Below are 17,093 nucleotides of genomic sequence, written 5' to 3'. Positions count from 1 at the left end.
CACCAAGGCACAGGACCAGGAGGACATGAAGGAGGAGAAGGGAAGAGTTCACCATGTTTTCTCTATGCTCCTCTTTCCCCAAAAAGGTCAATCCTGAACATCTTTATCCCCAGCATTCTATTTTCTTCTCCTTGTCCCAAACCAGAGGAAAAGAGAGCTTTTAAAAAACTCTCTCTGGCAAATGAAGTTCTTCAAGTCTTCCTAAGTAGAAGTGGTAGTAGTGGTAGTAAGCAGCAGCAGCAGCAGTAGTAGTAGTAGTAATAATAATAATAATAATAATAATAATAATAAAATCCATCCCTGATCCAGGGATAGGTCAGAGCTCTTGTGATTTAAGCTGGTGTCTATACCAGGAGAACAAGGAATGCTGGGTTGGACATGGGGTTACACAAGGAGGCAGAGTAGCAGAAGAACTACAAACACAGACTATGAGTCAGACAGACATAGGTTCAAATTCTGGCTCTGCCATTTACTTCCTCTGTCACCTTGCCTTGGTGGGGCATAGAGCCATAGCCTCTTTACATGTCAGTGTCCTCTGAATGATGGAGTAGGGCTCATGGAAGGATTAAATGAGATGGTTTATATAAAGCACTCAGCATAGTGCCTGGCCTATAGTAAGTACTCTGCAAATGTTGGTTGGTGATATCATTATGAGACAAATGATAGGAGAAGATACTTCTCACTGCAAAAGTGCAACATCCAGCATCCTTGTTTTAGGTTCATGAAGATGTACCCCTGAGCAAAATACAAAGGCTTGTTTAGAGAAAATGTTAAAATCAATATGGGACACTGAATTTATTAGAAAGGTCAATTCAGATAGCCATCCCGTGATCTCAAAGACCAATAATCCTAGTTCCCCAAGTTTTTCTTATAAAGGAAAGAAAATATTTATTCCAACCCTTCATCTGCCTTAAGCAGATTCCGTCTTTTCATGAGCAATGTCCTGTTTAGAGTTTTGTGTCCCTGCAAAGGCACTGCTCAGCTATGTTTGAACTAATCCTTCACCTAGGCAGGCCAACTCTGTCCCCCCTACACAGTGTGGTCTATCCAGAGCACATCAATGAACAATGAACAGTGGAACCAATAAGCAGTGTATGTCCCTGAAACAGACTGAATTAGATCCAAGGTGGTTTCACCATGTTCTTTGGCATTCCTCCCAATGAGAGGTGAAGTCTAATTTCACCCCCATGAGTCTGGGCTGGCCTTAGTGACCGCCTGACTGATTGAATGCAGTACAAGTGACATCCTGGGATTTCCCAGGCTAGGTCATATGAAACCTTAGAGCTTATGCTTGGTCTTCCTGGAAGGTTTGCTCTTGGAACCCTTAACTACCATATAAAACAAGTCTTTCCACATGGAAAGGTCCTGAGACCACAGGGGGAATCAGGGGACCCAAGTGAGCCCAGCTTTCCACTGTGCCTTCCTTCATAGGTGTTAAGCTTGAGTGAGGTTCTTTCAGACCTTCTAACCTACCCATCCACCAGCTAAATACCACCAACTGACCTCCAATGATGCCACATGGAACAGAATACTCAACCAGGTGATCCCTGATCAAATTCCTAATCCACAAAATTATGAGTAATAAGATGGTGGCAGTTATAAGCCACTAAGTCTTGGGGTGCTTTATTGCACATCAACAGATAATGAAACACAAACACTCCTGGACCCTTATGACTCAGACTCAGACTGAACCAACCACCAATGAAGGCTTTTGGTAAGGGCTCAATCACTGGATTTTGGAAGACAATGACACCTGAGTGGCACAGATGAGACAAAGGGGAATGTGTTTCCGTAGGCCATCTGTCCTAGATGCTGTTTTCAAATGAATTTGAATACTTCCCTTTTGAACATACACCAGATGCCAGTAGTGCCAATGCACTACCCAGCCAGGTGAACATCAGTGACATGAATGAACTGTTCTTTAGGGCTACAAGGAAGCTACGGACTGCAGCATTTATGCCATCAACTTGGTGATGTAACTAGCATGCTCTATGTTGTTAAAAGGTGGCAGTTTGGCACAAGGACATGTGAATTCAAGTGATTAGATGCAAACTAAAAGAGAGATGACTATTTCTGAGAGCCGTGGGTTAATTTTTTGGCTGTTCTCGGAATGGAAAATGATTGTGAATTTTGGGGGAAAAATACCAGAGCAATCTGTTTTCTTGGCCGCCTGCTATGGAGCAATTTTAAACCATTGAAGTGCTTTCCATATTTTCTAATCACTCAAGTCCAGAGCTGATTATGGCTCTCAGCATCTCTCAGATTCACACCACTGGAGCCTCCCACATCTTTCAGGGAGAGGTTTCACCTTGAAAGCAGGTGCCCGGATTCAGAAGGCACATCTTGCTACAGCAGGAACACACAGTTTAATTGTAGCACAGCTCACAAGGGCCAGGTGTTTTGGAAAATCACTGATGGCCCAACTCTGAGATAACCTAGATTCAATTTCCCTTATCTCACAAAAATAAAACATAATCTCTTCTCCAAACAGAAAAAACGAAAACAAGCCCTACCAGAAACTGAATTCTTCCAAACAAAAACCAGAAACATTTAGATGATTGAGACCTGTGGGCAAGGACATGCCTGCATTCACAGGCGTGCACACACACACATACACACACAGTTGTATATGATTAAACATCTCTAGAAGGCGCTTCATGAAACCGGAAACTGTGGTTTCCTCTGTGGAGAATTGGGGAACTGGAGAAAATTAGAGGGTTGATGAAGGAAGAAGACTTTTTTTTTCACCTTAAACTTTGGAATATTTTGAATTTTTAAAAAATCATATATTGTGTTACTTTTCAAATTAATGAAATAGAATAATTCCAAACCTGCATATGGCAATTAAGATGTGCTAGGTTATGTATTTAATGCTTTGTGTATATTCACTTTTTAATCTTTACAATAACCCTATCATGCAGACATCATTATGTATTTTCCTGATTTTACAGATGAAGAAACTGAGATATGGAAAGGTTAGGTGACTTGTTCGAGGTCATATAGCCAGTAAATGCAGAACTGGGATCTAGACCCAGAGTCTGGTTCTGGAGTCTGTTCTTTTAATTGCCACATAATACTGCCTTGCCCAAAATAAACATACTCAGGCCCTTGATCATAATTGAGTTGGAGTAGATAAAATTGTTCCTATCTTCTCTCACATGGTCAATATCAGGTCAATATCATGACTTTGGACAAGTTGCTTAATCTTTCTGAGCCTACACCGCTAGTGTGTACTAGGTATTCTTCTAGGCTTTGTGGATAACTATAGTCCCTGGTCTCAAGAAACTTCCTGTATCCTGGCAGAAACAGACAATAAACAAACAATCCAGAAACCATAATGTAAACAATAAAGGAAAATTAGAGTGTTCATTGACAGATGAGGACTGGGAACCTCAATTTATGCTGAATGGTCAGGAAGTGTCATTTACACAGAGTGCTGAAAAATGGGCAGGAGTAAAGCAGGGAAAAATAGAAGCAGGTGGGGGAAAGGAAAAATATTATAGTAGAGAGAACAGCCTATGGAAGAATCTGGGGCAGGGAAGGGGTGTTTGTCCGAAGACAGAAAGGTTTGTGTGGCTAAAACAGAGTGAAATTGAGTTTGGAGCAAGAAGCAGATCATGTAGACAAGTGGTCCCCAAGCTTTTTCGCACCAGACACTGGGTTTTGGGGAAGACAATTTTTCCATGGCCGGGTCAAGGAGGATGGTTTAGGGATGAAACTGTTCCACCTTGGATCATCAGCCATTAAATTCTAATAAAGAGCACACAACATAGATCTCTCTCATGCACAGTTCACAATAGGGTTCAGCCTCCTATGAGAATCTAATGCAAATGCTGACTTGAGAGGAGGCGGAGCTCAGGTGGTGGTAATGTCTGCTCTTCTCCTGCTGGTACCAGCTCATGGCCTGGGGGTTGGGGACCCCTGAAGTAGACCATGATTTGGCTCACGTCCCACCCTCCAACTGCCATCTAACATGTTTGAATTGTGCATCTTGTCAGCTAAATTTTTAAATGTATATAAATAGGCATCTATATTCATATAGATATCTATATTCCTATCTATTATATATAGATACACATACTAAAATACAAACAAAAACATTTTCAAAAATAGAAGCTAGGAAGAATGACAAAGTAAATGATGAAAGTGCTGATATTTTTCTCCTTGCTTCCCAAAGGATTGTCTTGCACATCTCCTGAGCACCTCATCTCTACCCTGGGACTACAGCTCTAATCCAGAAAGCAGCATGGCCCGTGTTAAGTGAGATTCAAAGAAACAGAATCTCTTATCACGAAACCATGAGAACTCTCCTGACTTTGAGGGGGGCTCCTTTTGCACAAACTACTAGTTGTGCAAGGATTTCACAATTTTCATAAGAGCCCTGGGAAGCCGCTGAAGGTTATAAGTAGAAATGACATAACTTGATTTACTTTTTAAGACAATTACTTGGGCTGCTGAGTGAAACATATGTCTAGGCAGTGGCAATGGAAGAACTGAAAGACCAGCTAGGAAGCTACTGCAGGAATGCAGGCAAGCGATGGAGATGGTTTGGAATAAAGTGCTGCAGGAGGGAGAGCGGTAGATACATTTGAGATCCATGTTGGTGGTGCTATATTTTGTGAAAGGAGAATAATTATGTTAGCTACGAAGCATTATTGTGAAGTATAAGTTTCCAGGTGTGAAAATGTTTTGTCAACTCTAAGGTGCCAAAGATAACTTAATATTACTACAGATAATGAAACCAAATACTAGAGAGACCCTAACTTGCCCAAAGTCACACAACTACGTAGTAGTTGGGAGGAAGGAGTTAAAGCAGTTGGCCTGCAATCTTTTTACTCCTTTCTCTGGGGGTGTATCCCAGGAGAAAGAAAAGAAGGCTGGTGACCAGGTCTAATCTCCTTGTCAAATGAACTTCTGCATAGATAGAGTAATGATATTTAGGATGTCCCTGGCTAACGACTACCTCTAGTAAATAGATCCCAGGACCTGTGAAGGAAGGCTCCTTGGAGAATATTACATCAGCTATACAACTCTCTGTGGTATAACAGGAAGATGTTTTGTGATTGAAATGCCTCATGCTCTGCAAGAAGAGGCGACCCTGTATTCTTTACCTATTATTCTGAGTGAGATGCGTGTCCAATGAAGGAAGACAGGTCCTTGGGAGCCATTCTTGGGTTGCAGATTTTTCTTTACCTCAGAAGAACTTCTTGATTGCTTATATTCTTGAACTTATTTAGCAAAGCCTGATATTGGATAAGATCTCTGATTCATATAACATGACTTGACAATCAGATCGCCTGGCTTCATTCAGTGGCACATATCTATTTCCTAGGCTCTATTAGCTCCTGTGTAACATTGAGCCCAATTATAAAGTCCAGGGATGAAGGGGGAACATACTTGGTTATATTTGAACCCCTTACCAGTGGCAAAACTAATATCTATTTGACACATCTGATATCTATCAACTTGAAAATAATTTGGGGGAATATTTACACAATTGAAGAAACACAATGTATTTGCCCTCATTGTGACTGAGTAACATGTAACACTGGAAGTACAGAATAATGGGTTGTTTGTGATGGTTCATGTGATTACACTGGGAGGTGAGCCAGGCTTTTTGGGTCTCCAGTGACAGCTCCCAAGCAGTTCTAGAAGACAGGGCTTTTTAGATGCATAGATATTCACCTCCCACCCTCCAATTGTCAAAGAATCAGTACAGTCTCAGTGTTCTGCCATGAATATCATTCCCCAAACCACTCATGGACCTCCTAAATCATGGAGTTCTTTTTCTCTCTTTTTTAAGGTGCACAATTTATCATCACACACAATTTTGTTTTGAAACTTAGAAATGATGACAAAAGAGAACTGTTACTTTAGCTGGAAGGGAGGGAAACCATTTTGTCCTCTCTGCTTCATAACAAACTGTATTTATGCTTGAGGCATCAAAAGATAGAATCAGCACGCACACCTCACATCCTACTCCTGGTACAAAAACCGCTGATTGTGAAATGAGCTGTTGAAGATAAAGCACGTCAAAGGGCCAGGGCTGCTTCTGGCAGATGCTAAACAAGAGGAGGCTAGCAGGCGTGCATGACGACAGCACAAACATGTTTTATACAGAGAAGCCTTTTGACATCCTTTTTTCCCCCGAACAAGTTCCCAAACCAAAGCTTGATGTTTACCTTCGGCGAGTGGGTCAAGGGTGTGTATCATGAGCTGGAAGATGCTATTCCTCATGAGACTGTTGTGGAGGGAGGCAGAGCTTCCACCTCGCTGGAGACGCGGCTTAGCCTGAGCAGAGAAACCAAAGAGGTGGTTAGTCTCAGAAATGAAAGGCAAGTGCATTATAGACAAGATCCTCACTTAGTCTGGTGGCCACTCATTTCTGTCGCATGATCACACACTATTGAGCCAACGATTTTCAAAGTACATTTCAAAGCCCCTGAGGGAATGTCTCTCACATTCTTTCCTACTAAGTGAATGCGTTGCTTCCCTTTTTAAAAAGAGCTTTGTAAATGCCAGACAATGTGTTATATGCTTCACATCCCTTCATTTATCTCGTTTGCAAAATGAACCCTATGAACTAGATGTTATTATTCTTCTTGTTAGGTAGACGAGGACATTTCATCTCAGAGAAGTGAAATGAGGTGTCCAAGTCACATCAACAAGAAGTGGAGGCTGGAGGAATGGATCCCAGGTCTGCTTTTCTCAAAGACTGTTCTCTAATCCAGTAGGTGGTCTCTAATACTTTTGAAGTGTGCATCCTATCAGTAAAATGTTTAAATGTATATAAATAGGCATCTATGCCCATATCTACATAGACACATATACTAAAATACGAACATATGAAAACACTTTCAAAAATAGAAGTTAAGAAGAATAACATAGTAAATGATGAAGGTGCTAACGTTTTCTCCTTGCTTTCCAAAGGCTCGTCTTGCACATCTCCTGGGATACCTCATCTCTACCCTGGTACTACAGCTCTAATCCAGAAAGCAGCATGGCCTATGTTAAGTGAGATTCAAGAAGCAGAAGCTCTTATCATGAAACCATGAGAACTCTCCTGACTTTGAGGGGGACTCCTTTTGGACAAACTACTAGTTGTGATCCTTTGGCCAAATAAATGTAAATGAAACTGGTAGGTGAGAAGGAAGAATGACTATCTAGAGATAAGGTTACCGACATATGCTTTTTCTTCTATCTTCAAAAGCAAACAACCTAAAAACTCCCAAACCCTCTGTATTTTGATGGGTTTTTAAGCTGAATAGGAACTGCTGTCTCCCCATGGTTGATTTTGTGCTGATCATCACAAGGGAAGACTCTCCGAGGCAGCCAAGCTTTATAGACAGACAGATTTAAGGAGTTGAAAGGTATTGTAATGTAAGGGAGTTAATTTCTTATTGAACTTTCAGTGTAAAAGTTTGACATGTAAATTTTCTGGGGTAGGTAAAAATAAAATACTGTTCTCCACTATGTCTTTCAAACTTCTGCATAATAGGGTTTTCCAAAATATTCCATCATACTCCAGACCCACAAGGGGGCTTCCCCAAAAATGTCCTATGAGAGACTCCATGATCAAATACATATTTGATATATATTGAAAAGTGCTACATCCTAGCCAACTCACCTTAGGGTTTCAAACTACACATTAGACCACTAAGTCTAACACTACAGAAATCTGTTTAACTTGATTAACTTGGGCAGTGTTTCCAAACTATTATCCGTAGGATCTTATTTTGTAAAACACTTGTTAACAATCATGGTCCACACTGTTGGAGACAAACATGAAACCCCTAGAAAGTATGAGTAAAATTTCACTATGAGATACCCGAAGAAATCTGGCTCTCTTAGTGTGATTTATTATGACATTCTATTGGAAATCATATTGCCAATTCAATAGGGTTGGAAAAGAATTCAGTGGGGATTACTGGTGTCTCAATGGTGAACCAGATGATGGCTCCTTAATAGAAGAGATTGAGTCTGTACTGGTACTGGATCAGGTGCATTCTATGGGCTGTCTATCAATGTTACATCTTTGCCCTGAGCATTACAGGAGGAAGGACAGGGTCATATGTATCTTTATTACTGTTTTAGCCTTGAAAGTCTTAAACATTTTAGAATGCATTTTATTAGTTATAGAGGATTCAGATGATTAAGGTTCAAAATATTTTAGGAGCAAGCTTAGGAGATCTGAATAAAATGGAAATGTAATCACTGTTTGATGGCTGAACACAAGAATTTTGAAGGTTGTTTCTTTACTATGCTGCAAAATCTGAAATGTGATGTGTTAATTAAATAGGAACTCAGAAATGGTTTATCAATAATAATTTGTCATAACTATTATGGTTCTTATTCTGGGAAACTGGAAGAACTCTGGTGTGGAGATCTTCATTTGAAAAAGATTACATCTAGAGAAGTAATGAAAGCATTCGTTTGTGTATTATGTATATATTAAATATATAGGTCTCATGCAGTATTTCTTTTGATGAGACCAAAAGAAATTTCCAATCAGAGTATGTGCATGCAGATACACAAAGAAAACAAATATTGAGCATTAGATCCCACACTACCCCCAAATATTAGTTCAACATCCCTTGGAATGCAATTTGGAAATACCTCACTCTTCCAATTCCTACAAAAGTTCATACCAAATGGAAGAGAAAATTCAAATTTTGAAACCTAGTCGCAGAAGACATGTGTTCGTGAATGCCAGAATTCAGTCATCACTAATTGTAGCACAGAGTAGAAATACACACCAGGGGTTACACTATTTAAGTATTCCAAGGGAGAGAGTAATGTGTTGAGCACACAAACCCCTCTTACTCCCAACCCCGCCCCACACTCTCCACAGGCACACAAGCAGGTATAGACAAAGCTACTGCTTCCTACCGGTAGAGTCGATTCATCCTTGTCCCTGGCTGCAGATGGCTGCATAAGAGAAAAAGGCAAAGACAAAAGACAAAGAAATAAATAAATGAAGAATCACATATGGCATTTACATTTAATAACAAGCATCAGTATAGGGGAAGATTTCATTCTTTCTGCTCCTGGGATGAGTTAAGCCAAAACAGGGGACTGAGGATGTATATTTCTAGCCAAAATATAATGGTTTATTTAGGTACATGATTCATTCTCCTGAAAGGTCAAAGTTTAATGGCCAACCCGAATGTCCAGCTATACAAAGCAGTTAAGTCAACTGTGGCCCAGCCATGTAGTGGAATACTATGTGATCATTAAAATGAATGAGGTAATTCACAGGTACTGACATGGAAAATATCTATTGATAATTGTAAAAATTAAACATTTATAAATATTTATTGTTTCATTTCATAAAGGAAAATAAATTAATAATACTTTAGTGCATGTAAATAAAAAAAGTTTGCAAGAATGATACCAAACTGTTATTAGTGGTTGTTACTGGTGGATGGGATTGCAAAGAAATATCATCTTTTTTATTTTTTATTTTTTTTTATTATACTTTACGTTCTAGGGTACATGTGCATAGCGTGCAGGTTTGTTACATATGTATACTTGAGCCATGTTGGTGTGCTGCACCCATCAACTCGTCAGCACCCATCAATTCGTCATTTATATCAGGTATAACTCCCAATGCAATCCCTCCCCTCTCCCCGCTCCCCATGATAGGCCCCGGTGTGTGATGTTCCCCTTCCCGAGTCCAAGTGATCTCATTGTTCAGTTCCCATCTATGAGTGAGAACATGCGGTGTTTGGTTTTCTCTTCTTGTGATAGTTTGCTAAGAATGATGGTTTCCAGCTGCATCCATGTCTTTACAAAGGACACAAACTCATCCTTTTTTATAGCTGCATAGTATTCCATGGTGTATATGTGCCACATTTGCTTAATCCAGTCTGTCACTGATGGACATTTGGGTTGATTCCAAGTCTTTGCTATTCTGAATAGTGCTGCAATAAACATACATGTGCATGTGTCTTTATAGCAGCATGATTTATAATCCTTTGGGTATATACCCAGTAGTGGGATGGCTGGGTCATATGGTACATCTAGTTCTAGATCCTTGAGGAATTGCCACACTGTTTTCCATAATGGTTGAACTAGTTTACAATCCCACCAACAGTGTAAAAGTGTTCCTATTTCTCCACATCCTCTCCAGCACCTATTGTTTCCTGACTTTTTAATGATTGCCATTCTAACTGGTGTGAGATGGTATCTCATTGTGGTTTTGATTTGCAAAAAATACCATCTTTTACATGTTTTGGGGGGAGTCAGCATTCATTGCTCCAGGTATTGTGAATAAAATAAAGTTCACAGAAGTTAGGCCACTGAATTAAAGACTAGGATCATCCCACATGGAAATCAGATAACCCATCTTTTCTTCTGCTCCCTCACCTCAAGTTTTCTATTCTAAATAGAAGTCTCTGTCCAGTTGAGAAATGTGGATTAGAACACAAGGGCACATAAAGGCCTGGTAATCTGCTGGGAGTGAACGCAACTCAGACAAGGGGGCAGTGTAATTCTAACCACATGACCCACCTGGACAGCTTTTACTTCCTCAACTCAATAGGAACTCTCCTTCTTCACCAGAACCGGCCACCACCCTGGGATCTTTCCAGCGAGATACAGGTGCCTGGTGAATAGTTCCTCATGCTTAGACACCACCTTCATCACTTCACCTCAACTACAGTTGCAGACAGCAAGAACAAACTGGAACCCTTCCCCCATCTGGCATTCTGGTCCTCCCCATTAGGGTCTGAGCAGATGTCTGTCTTCAGGAATAATCACATACTTGGAGGAGAGTAGCCAGATGCAGAGCTGTTTTAAAACTTTCATGTGCTCTAGGCTTTCTGTTTTAGGGTCTTCCACATGTGTCATGTAAAGATATTAAGATGTCCCCACATCCCATCTAAAATATATAATTCACCTAAAATATACAGTTTTGTGTAAAAAAAAGAGAAGAGATTCTTATAATTTGGAATTTCAAATTATTTGCTATGTGTCACTCATTTAAGTTAGGATTAGCATGCTCAAAATCTTGCAAAGTGAAAAAATCAAATCTACAATTTGTTTTCACACGTAATGGATTTTTAAGGTGAAATTTAATACTTAGTGAGGTTGATGTTAAATATTTTGTGGACGTTCAATTAGATGTTTAATAATTCTGATTTTTGTAGACACCTTTTTGGATTCTGGAGTCAATACCAATGTGTTTTTATTCCTCTTCTGGTTCCAAGCATTTTTATGAAGAACTTGCAAGTCTCAGACATAAACAGAAGGGCTCTGCGTTGGTGGTAATTTCTGAGCACAGCCTGTGGGCACCACTAAATTTGCTTTAACCCTCGGGTAGGGGGCCATCTCTCGGTGACTTCTCTAAAAACGCTAATAGGGAAATGTCTTGATACCCTAGTTCCCAAGAGTCTGCTTGTGGAACTGGAGTGGACAGGAAACTGGCCTTTGATTCCCCACTTTCCTCTGAAAGGCACTGTATGATCCTGCGTCTCTCTGGCAGGTCCTCTCCTTTTCTTTCCTTCCACATCTGACAGCTCAACAAATGGCCTCACAGTCTGCAGAGCAATCCCCCAGGGAAATCTTCCAGGGCAGCAAGCTCAGCCTTTAGACATACATTGAGATTAACCATCAGAGCACGCCTGGTCAGTTAGCAAATTTACACCTTGTGGCCAAATGGGAGACCAATAATTATGAGCTGGAATTGATACCACGGTGATAACACAGAACATGAAGGAACAGGATGAAAGTGGGGAGAGAAAAAGGTGGGCTTTATAAGGGCAGAAACATCACCAGCTGAGGGTTTGAATTTTAAAAAGTATATCTAAATACATTATTTAAGGAAGGAAAAAAAATCCAAACCTGTCTTTTGGTCTGAAAAGAAGAAAAAAATATCTACTCTATTGACTTCCTTTTTCTCTCACAGCAAGGAAGATCATAAAACATAAAAGGTGGAAGGAAAATGCCTAGTACATAGATTCTATAGAGAAAAAACTGAGCGCAGAGACAGGCCTGAAATTCTCTACAAAATGTCCCACTGTTTAATGTCTGCAGTTGACATCATTTGTTTTCTTTCAAGTGTAATCTGCAGACATGAATATACATCAGGGTATAACTTGTAAATTTAGGTATACACACAAATGACAGCAGAGGCCATTAAAACACCCCTCTACTTTCCTTTTATGTAGCCCTGTTGCAAAAGAGATAAGAAGCGTGATATATGATGGTAATTGCCCATTTCTAGGGGCTCACCCACATCTACTGATAATTCGAGGTTCACCTGACTTAGCCTTGCTCTAGTTGCATCTTGAAGCAGCCTCACAGTCCTGGCAATATGCAGCTGATTATGTTACAAATTCAGTTTTAAAGGGGTTTAATTACACGGGAAGTAACTAGTGAAGGTGACAAAGAAATGATTTTCATATGTATAGCCAGTGGGTTTTGGGTTGGCCTAGTGTTATGAATTTATTTTCAGGGCCATTAAATATATGCCAAGTTTATTCTAACCATGGGATGTTACAGAAGACAACTTCTTCAAAAGAAGACTAATGTGACTTTAAGGATTAATCTTGGCATTCTTATGATGCATTTTGCTTTTTAACCCCCTTAATTTTAAACACACCAAAATACCACTCATTTGGGCTGTATTAATATGAAAGCCCAATTCCTGGTGGTCAGCATGCTATGGATTGGCTTAACAAATTCCTATAAACAAATTTAATGAATACATTGAAATAAATTTCCTATAGCTGTAGAAAAAAATATGTTAAGCCAATCCATAGCACACCCACAGCAGTTCTTCGAGGATTGTTTAAAAGAATAAACTGGGCACTTAAGCGGGCCGTGCCATGCGACCTCGGGCACTGTCAACCGTGGGTGAGCTCTGGGTGTGCGGGCGGCCTGGCGCCCCGCTCTGCTGTGTCAACGTGTTATGATGCTGTCCCATACCTACCTGGCCACTGGAATCCCCAGTAGTAAAGTGAAATATTCAAGGCTCTCCAGCACAGACGACGGCTACATTGACCTTCAGTTTAATAAGACTCCTCCTAAGATCCCTTATAAGGCCATTGCACTTGCCATTGTGCTGTTTTTGATTGGCGCCTTTCTCATTATTATAGGCTCCCTCCTGCTGTCAGGTCACATCAGCAAAGGGGGGACAGACTGGCCATTCCAGTCCTGATCCTTGGCATTCTGGTGTTCCTACCCGGATTTAACTACCTGCACGTCACTTACTACGCATCCAAAGGCTACTGTGGTTACTTCTATGATGATATTCCAGACTTTGATGACTAGCACCCACCTAATAGCTGAGGAGAACATTCACAGTAGAACTGTCCCAGCTTTAAGATACCTAGCAGAAACTATAGCTAAGGACTAAGGAATTCTGCAGCTTGCAGATGTTTAAGAAAATAATGGCCAGATTTTACGGGTCCTTCCCAAAGATGTTAACTGAACCTACAGTAGCTAATTAGGACATGCTCTGTTTTTCATCCCGTTGCCCTGGCAAGAGCTCCTGACAAGTTTTTCCACAGGAATATGTATCATGGAAGACTAGAGGTTATTCTGTAATGGAAAAGTATTGCCTGCCACCACCCTCTGTAGAGCTGAGCATTTCTTTTAAATAGTCTTCATTGCCAATTTGTTCTTGTAGCAAATGGAAGAATGTAGTATGGCTAATTTCTTATTACTAAGTAATTTATTTAAAAAATATCTGAGTATATTATCCTCTACACTTATCCCTACCTTCATGTTCCAGTGGAAGGCCTTAGTAAAATCAAAGATCAGTGAGTTCATCTGTAATGTTTTTTTTACTTACTTTCTTATTGACAGCAACCAGGAATTTTTTATTCTGTGGAGCAAGTTTTCAAAATGTAAATACTTTCTCTGTTCAACAGCCCTTGGCCCATTCTGATCCAGTTTACGAGTAGATTGGACAACATATAATTTGGATCATTTTGTCCCTAGTAAATCAAAATGTTCTGTAGATTATTCCTTTAATGGCTGGACTTTTGACTGTTTCCTAATGAAACACGTAGATAAGTGGTTATTATTTAGAGTTTATAACCCTATTGCTAGCACCTTGTATTATGTCATCATTCTGCTCATGATGCCAAGGATCAGCCTGGATGCCTACAGGTAGATCACCTTAGTTTGATTCTATTTTTTAGCTTGCAAAAAGTGACTTATATTCCAGAGAAATTAAAATGTTGAAATCCAAAAAAAAAAAATTCATAAACTGCATCCTGAAGGTCTCAGGTCAGAGTTTTGGTGTGCCAATGCAGACTCCCCTCTCCATTCATGAAAGCAAGACTTTTGTCAGGCCATCTTCTGCTTACAAGAAAATATTCTGTAATTCAAACCTTTATTCAATTAAACTGGCCCCCTTCTCAATGACTCAAATCGGTCATATGGTGATTGCACTTAAATTGAGCAACTGAAAGATGTCTTTAATCTCTATTGTCCTTCCTGGTGGAAATTCCTTTTTTTTTTTTTCTTTGAGATGGGGTTTTGCTCTTGTTGCCCAGGTTGGAGTGCAATGGCATGATCTCAGCTCACTGCAACTCTGCCTTCTGGGTTCAAACAATTCTCCTGCCTCAGCTTCCTAAGTAGCTGGGATTATAGGCGCCCACCACCACACGCAGCTAATTTTTGTATTCTTAGTAGAGACAGGGTTTCACTATGTTGGCCAGGCTGGTCTTGGACTCCCGACCTCAGGTTATTCACCTGCCTTGGCCTCCCGAAATGCTGCGATTACCCGTGTGAGCCACCATGCCCTGCCAGAAATCCCATTTCTATATAGGAATTTTGCTACTTATTTGATAGGTATTTTGAAATTGTCCATTTATGCTTCCACCCCAGATAATAAAATGCATAGCCCATTTAGATAGTATTTTGACACTATAAATCAGTCCAGCATCCTTAAATCTTCTTTCTTCCTTTGATCCTTGAAAGCCAGAAATGATTTTGCTGACTATAAAGTGTAGTTTTGATGGAACTTTGTATATAGCTTTTCACCACATACAGGCCCCCAGTCCCACTTCACACACATAAAAATTAGGCCAATACTATCGTCCAGCTGCCTCAGTGCCACTCAGTAACAGCATACTAACAAGTCCATGGTTCACTCTGGTAATTATCTACTTACAAATCACGTGATCAAATGGGTCACCATGAAGACTTCATAGGCCAAAATACAAGTGTGTAAACTAAGGGATTTTTTTTTTTTGGTCAATGATGTGGCATCAGATATAGGGGAACAATAAGGAACTTGTTGCAAAAGCTAAGTAACAGCCATAAACTTCCGCCACTTTAACATTCCACCAAGTCCTGCAAAATGTGCTTACAATGCGTAATGCCAAGGACCTGGAAGCATTATAAAGTCTATAGAAATAAACTTAAACATATAATTATTTTGTCAAAAATATAATTGGAAACAAATATGCCCATGATCAAAATATGAATCTAATATTCCAATGGACATGAATTTTAATGTCTTAGAATTCAGAAAGATTTGGTGAGGAATGATTTGAATGACTGATTTTCATTTAAAAAATTAACATGAAAGTGTAAAATGATGTTTTCTTTTTCTTTCAATACACCATGGTAATAAATAAAAACATTAAAAATGTCTCTCCTTGTTAAAGATGAATAAACCTCAAAGCATATTGGGAAGACTAGATACAAGGTACAAAGGCCTCAAATCTGCAATGGAAAAGGCAAGGCACCCTACCACCTCTTAGTCAGATGGAAACTCATCTCTTTCTCCCTCCTTTTACTGTGTCTTAACATATTCCCTAAAACATTAAGAGAGGGGAGATTAAATCAATTCCTAAAGAAAGAAAGAAATATTTAAATTCAAATTACTTTGACTGGTTGCTGGGTAATTATCCCACAATCATGGCCCTTCTGCAGAGAAGGAATCTCAGAGAACAATGAAGTGCTGACGAGGACAGCCCAGGGTACAGGAGTACCCACTTTACAATCCAGTTTAAAGAAATACACTGGGATGGACAGAAGGGGTAGAAATGATCTAAGCAAGAAGTATGGTAATGAAAGCTCACATTTTGGAAGCAAAGTCTTTTGATGATTTGTTTGAATAATCTTCATAATCATGAAATATTTGAGATAGTAGAAAAAAGTTTGAGAAGAATAGATATCTTCACCAATATGGAAGGAGCAGAAGAAAAACTGTTTAGATACACTTAAAGAACAATTTGGAATATGGAATACTCAGAAAGGCAAGTGCGCCAGGGTGACTTCACGAAGCAGAATTTAACTGACAAGTTAAATCCACACAATTGTAATCGGAATCTCCAAAATTTCTTGATCATATACCATTATCAGATAGAGTCTTGCTCTGTTGTTGCCCAGGCTGGAGTGCAGTGGTGTGACCATAGCTTCCTGCAACCTGAAACTCCTGGGCTCAAGCAATCCTCCTGCCTCAGCCTCCCAAGTAGTTGGGACTATAGGAAAGCACTATGATGCCCAGATAATTATGAAAGAAAAAAATTTTTTTTAGAGGCCAGGGTCTTGCTATATTGCCCAGACTGGTCTCGAACTCCTAGCCTCAAGTGATCCTCCCACCTGAGCCTCCCAAAGTGCTGAGATTATAGGTGTGAGCCACTGTTCCCAGACTATCTACTTATGTATCTGTGTGCTACTGTCAACCATTATATAAACATGGACTAATTTCTTCCCTCTTTTAAAAAAGATAACAAATAGAAGTCTTAATATTTTTTTCTTGCATCCCAAATAATTATCTTGTGCACCCCACTGAAACATTAGCACAAACTTTTAAAAATGAATTCTTTCAATGCTTCTCACAGAATTGATAAGCTATATGGAATGTATTAATATATTTTACCCAACTCCTTCAGTTAACCTCCCTAATACTGGAAGTTGTAAGATCCTTGAGGACAGGATTCACCTCTGTGCCTTCCATGGTCCCTAACTGTGGCTACTTAAAATGCAATTAAGAGGCCTCAGTGAGCACATTCAAGATGGCCAAATAGGAACAGCTCCAGTCTCCAACTCACAGCGCAAGCGACACAGAAGACCGGTGATTTCTGCATTTTCAACTGAGGTACTGGGGTCATCTCACTCGGGAGTGC

The 17,093-nt window shown here is 39.9% G+C and overlaps 1 protein-coding gene and 1 pseudogene across 2 annotated transcripts in view; one reads left to right on the top strand and one right to left on the bottom strand.

The window, feature by feature from the left end:
• Positions 1-17,093, bottom strand: part of SLC24A2 (solute carrier family 24 (sodium/potassium/calcium exchanger), member 2) — a 276,790-nt gene that overhangs the window by 95,054 nt on the left and 164,643 nt on the right. Inside the window, exons 3-4 of the mRNA XM_011930355.1 lie at positions 8,890-8,928; positions 6,183-6,291 (exon numbers count right to left, since the gene is read on the bottom strand). Coding sequence (XP_011785745.1) covers positions 6,183-6,291; positions 8,890-8,928 — 148 coding nt within the window. The remainder of the gene's footprint in view (positions 1-6,182; positions 6,292-8,889; positions 8,929-17,093) is intronic.
• On the top strand, positions 12,815-13,770 carry LOC105503457 (annotated as a pseudogene). The gene has a single exon (XR_001000479.1). The product of XR_001000479.1 is annotated as a transmembrane protein 230 pseudogene (transcript).

Source organism: Colobus angolensis, unplaced genomic scaffold (genome assembly GCF_000951035.1).
Source record: "Colobus angolensis palliatus isolate OR3802 unplaced genomic scaffold, Cang.pa_1.0 Scaffold86, whole genome shotgun sequence".
Lineage (NCBI taxonomy): Eukaryota > Metazoa > Chordata > Mammalia > Primates > Cercopithecidae > Colobus > Colobus angolensis.
The sequence above is the reverse complement of the archived record's forward strand: the minus strand, read 5'-3'. Positions and strand labels throughout refer to the sequence as shown.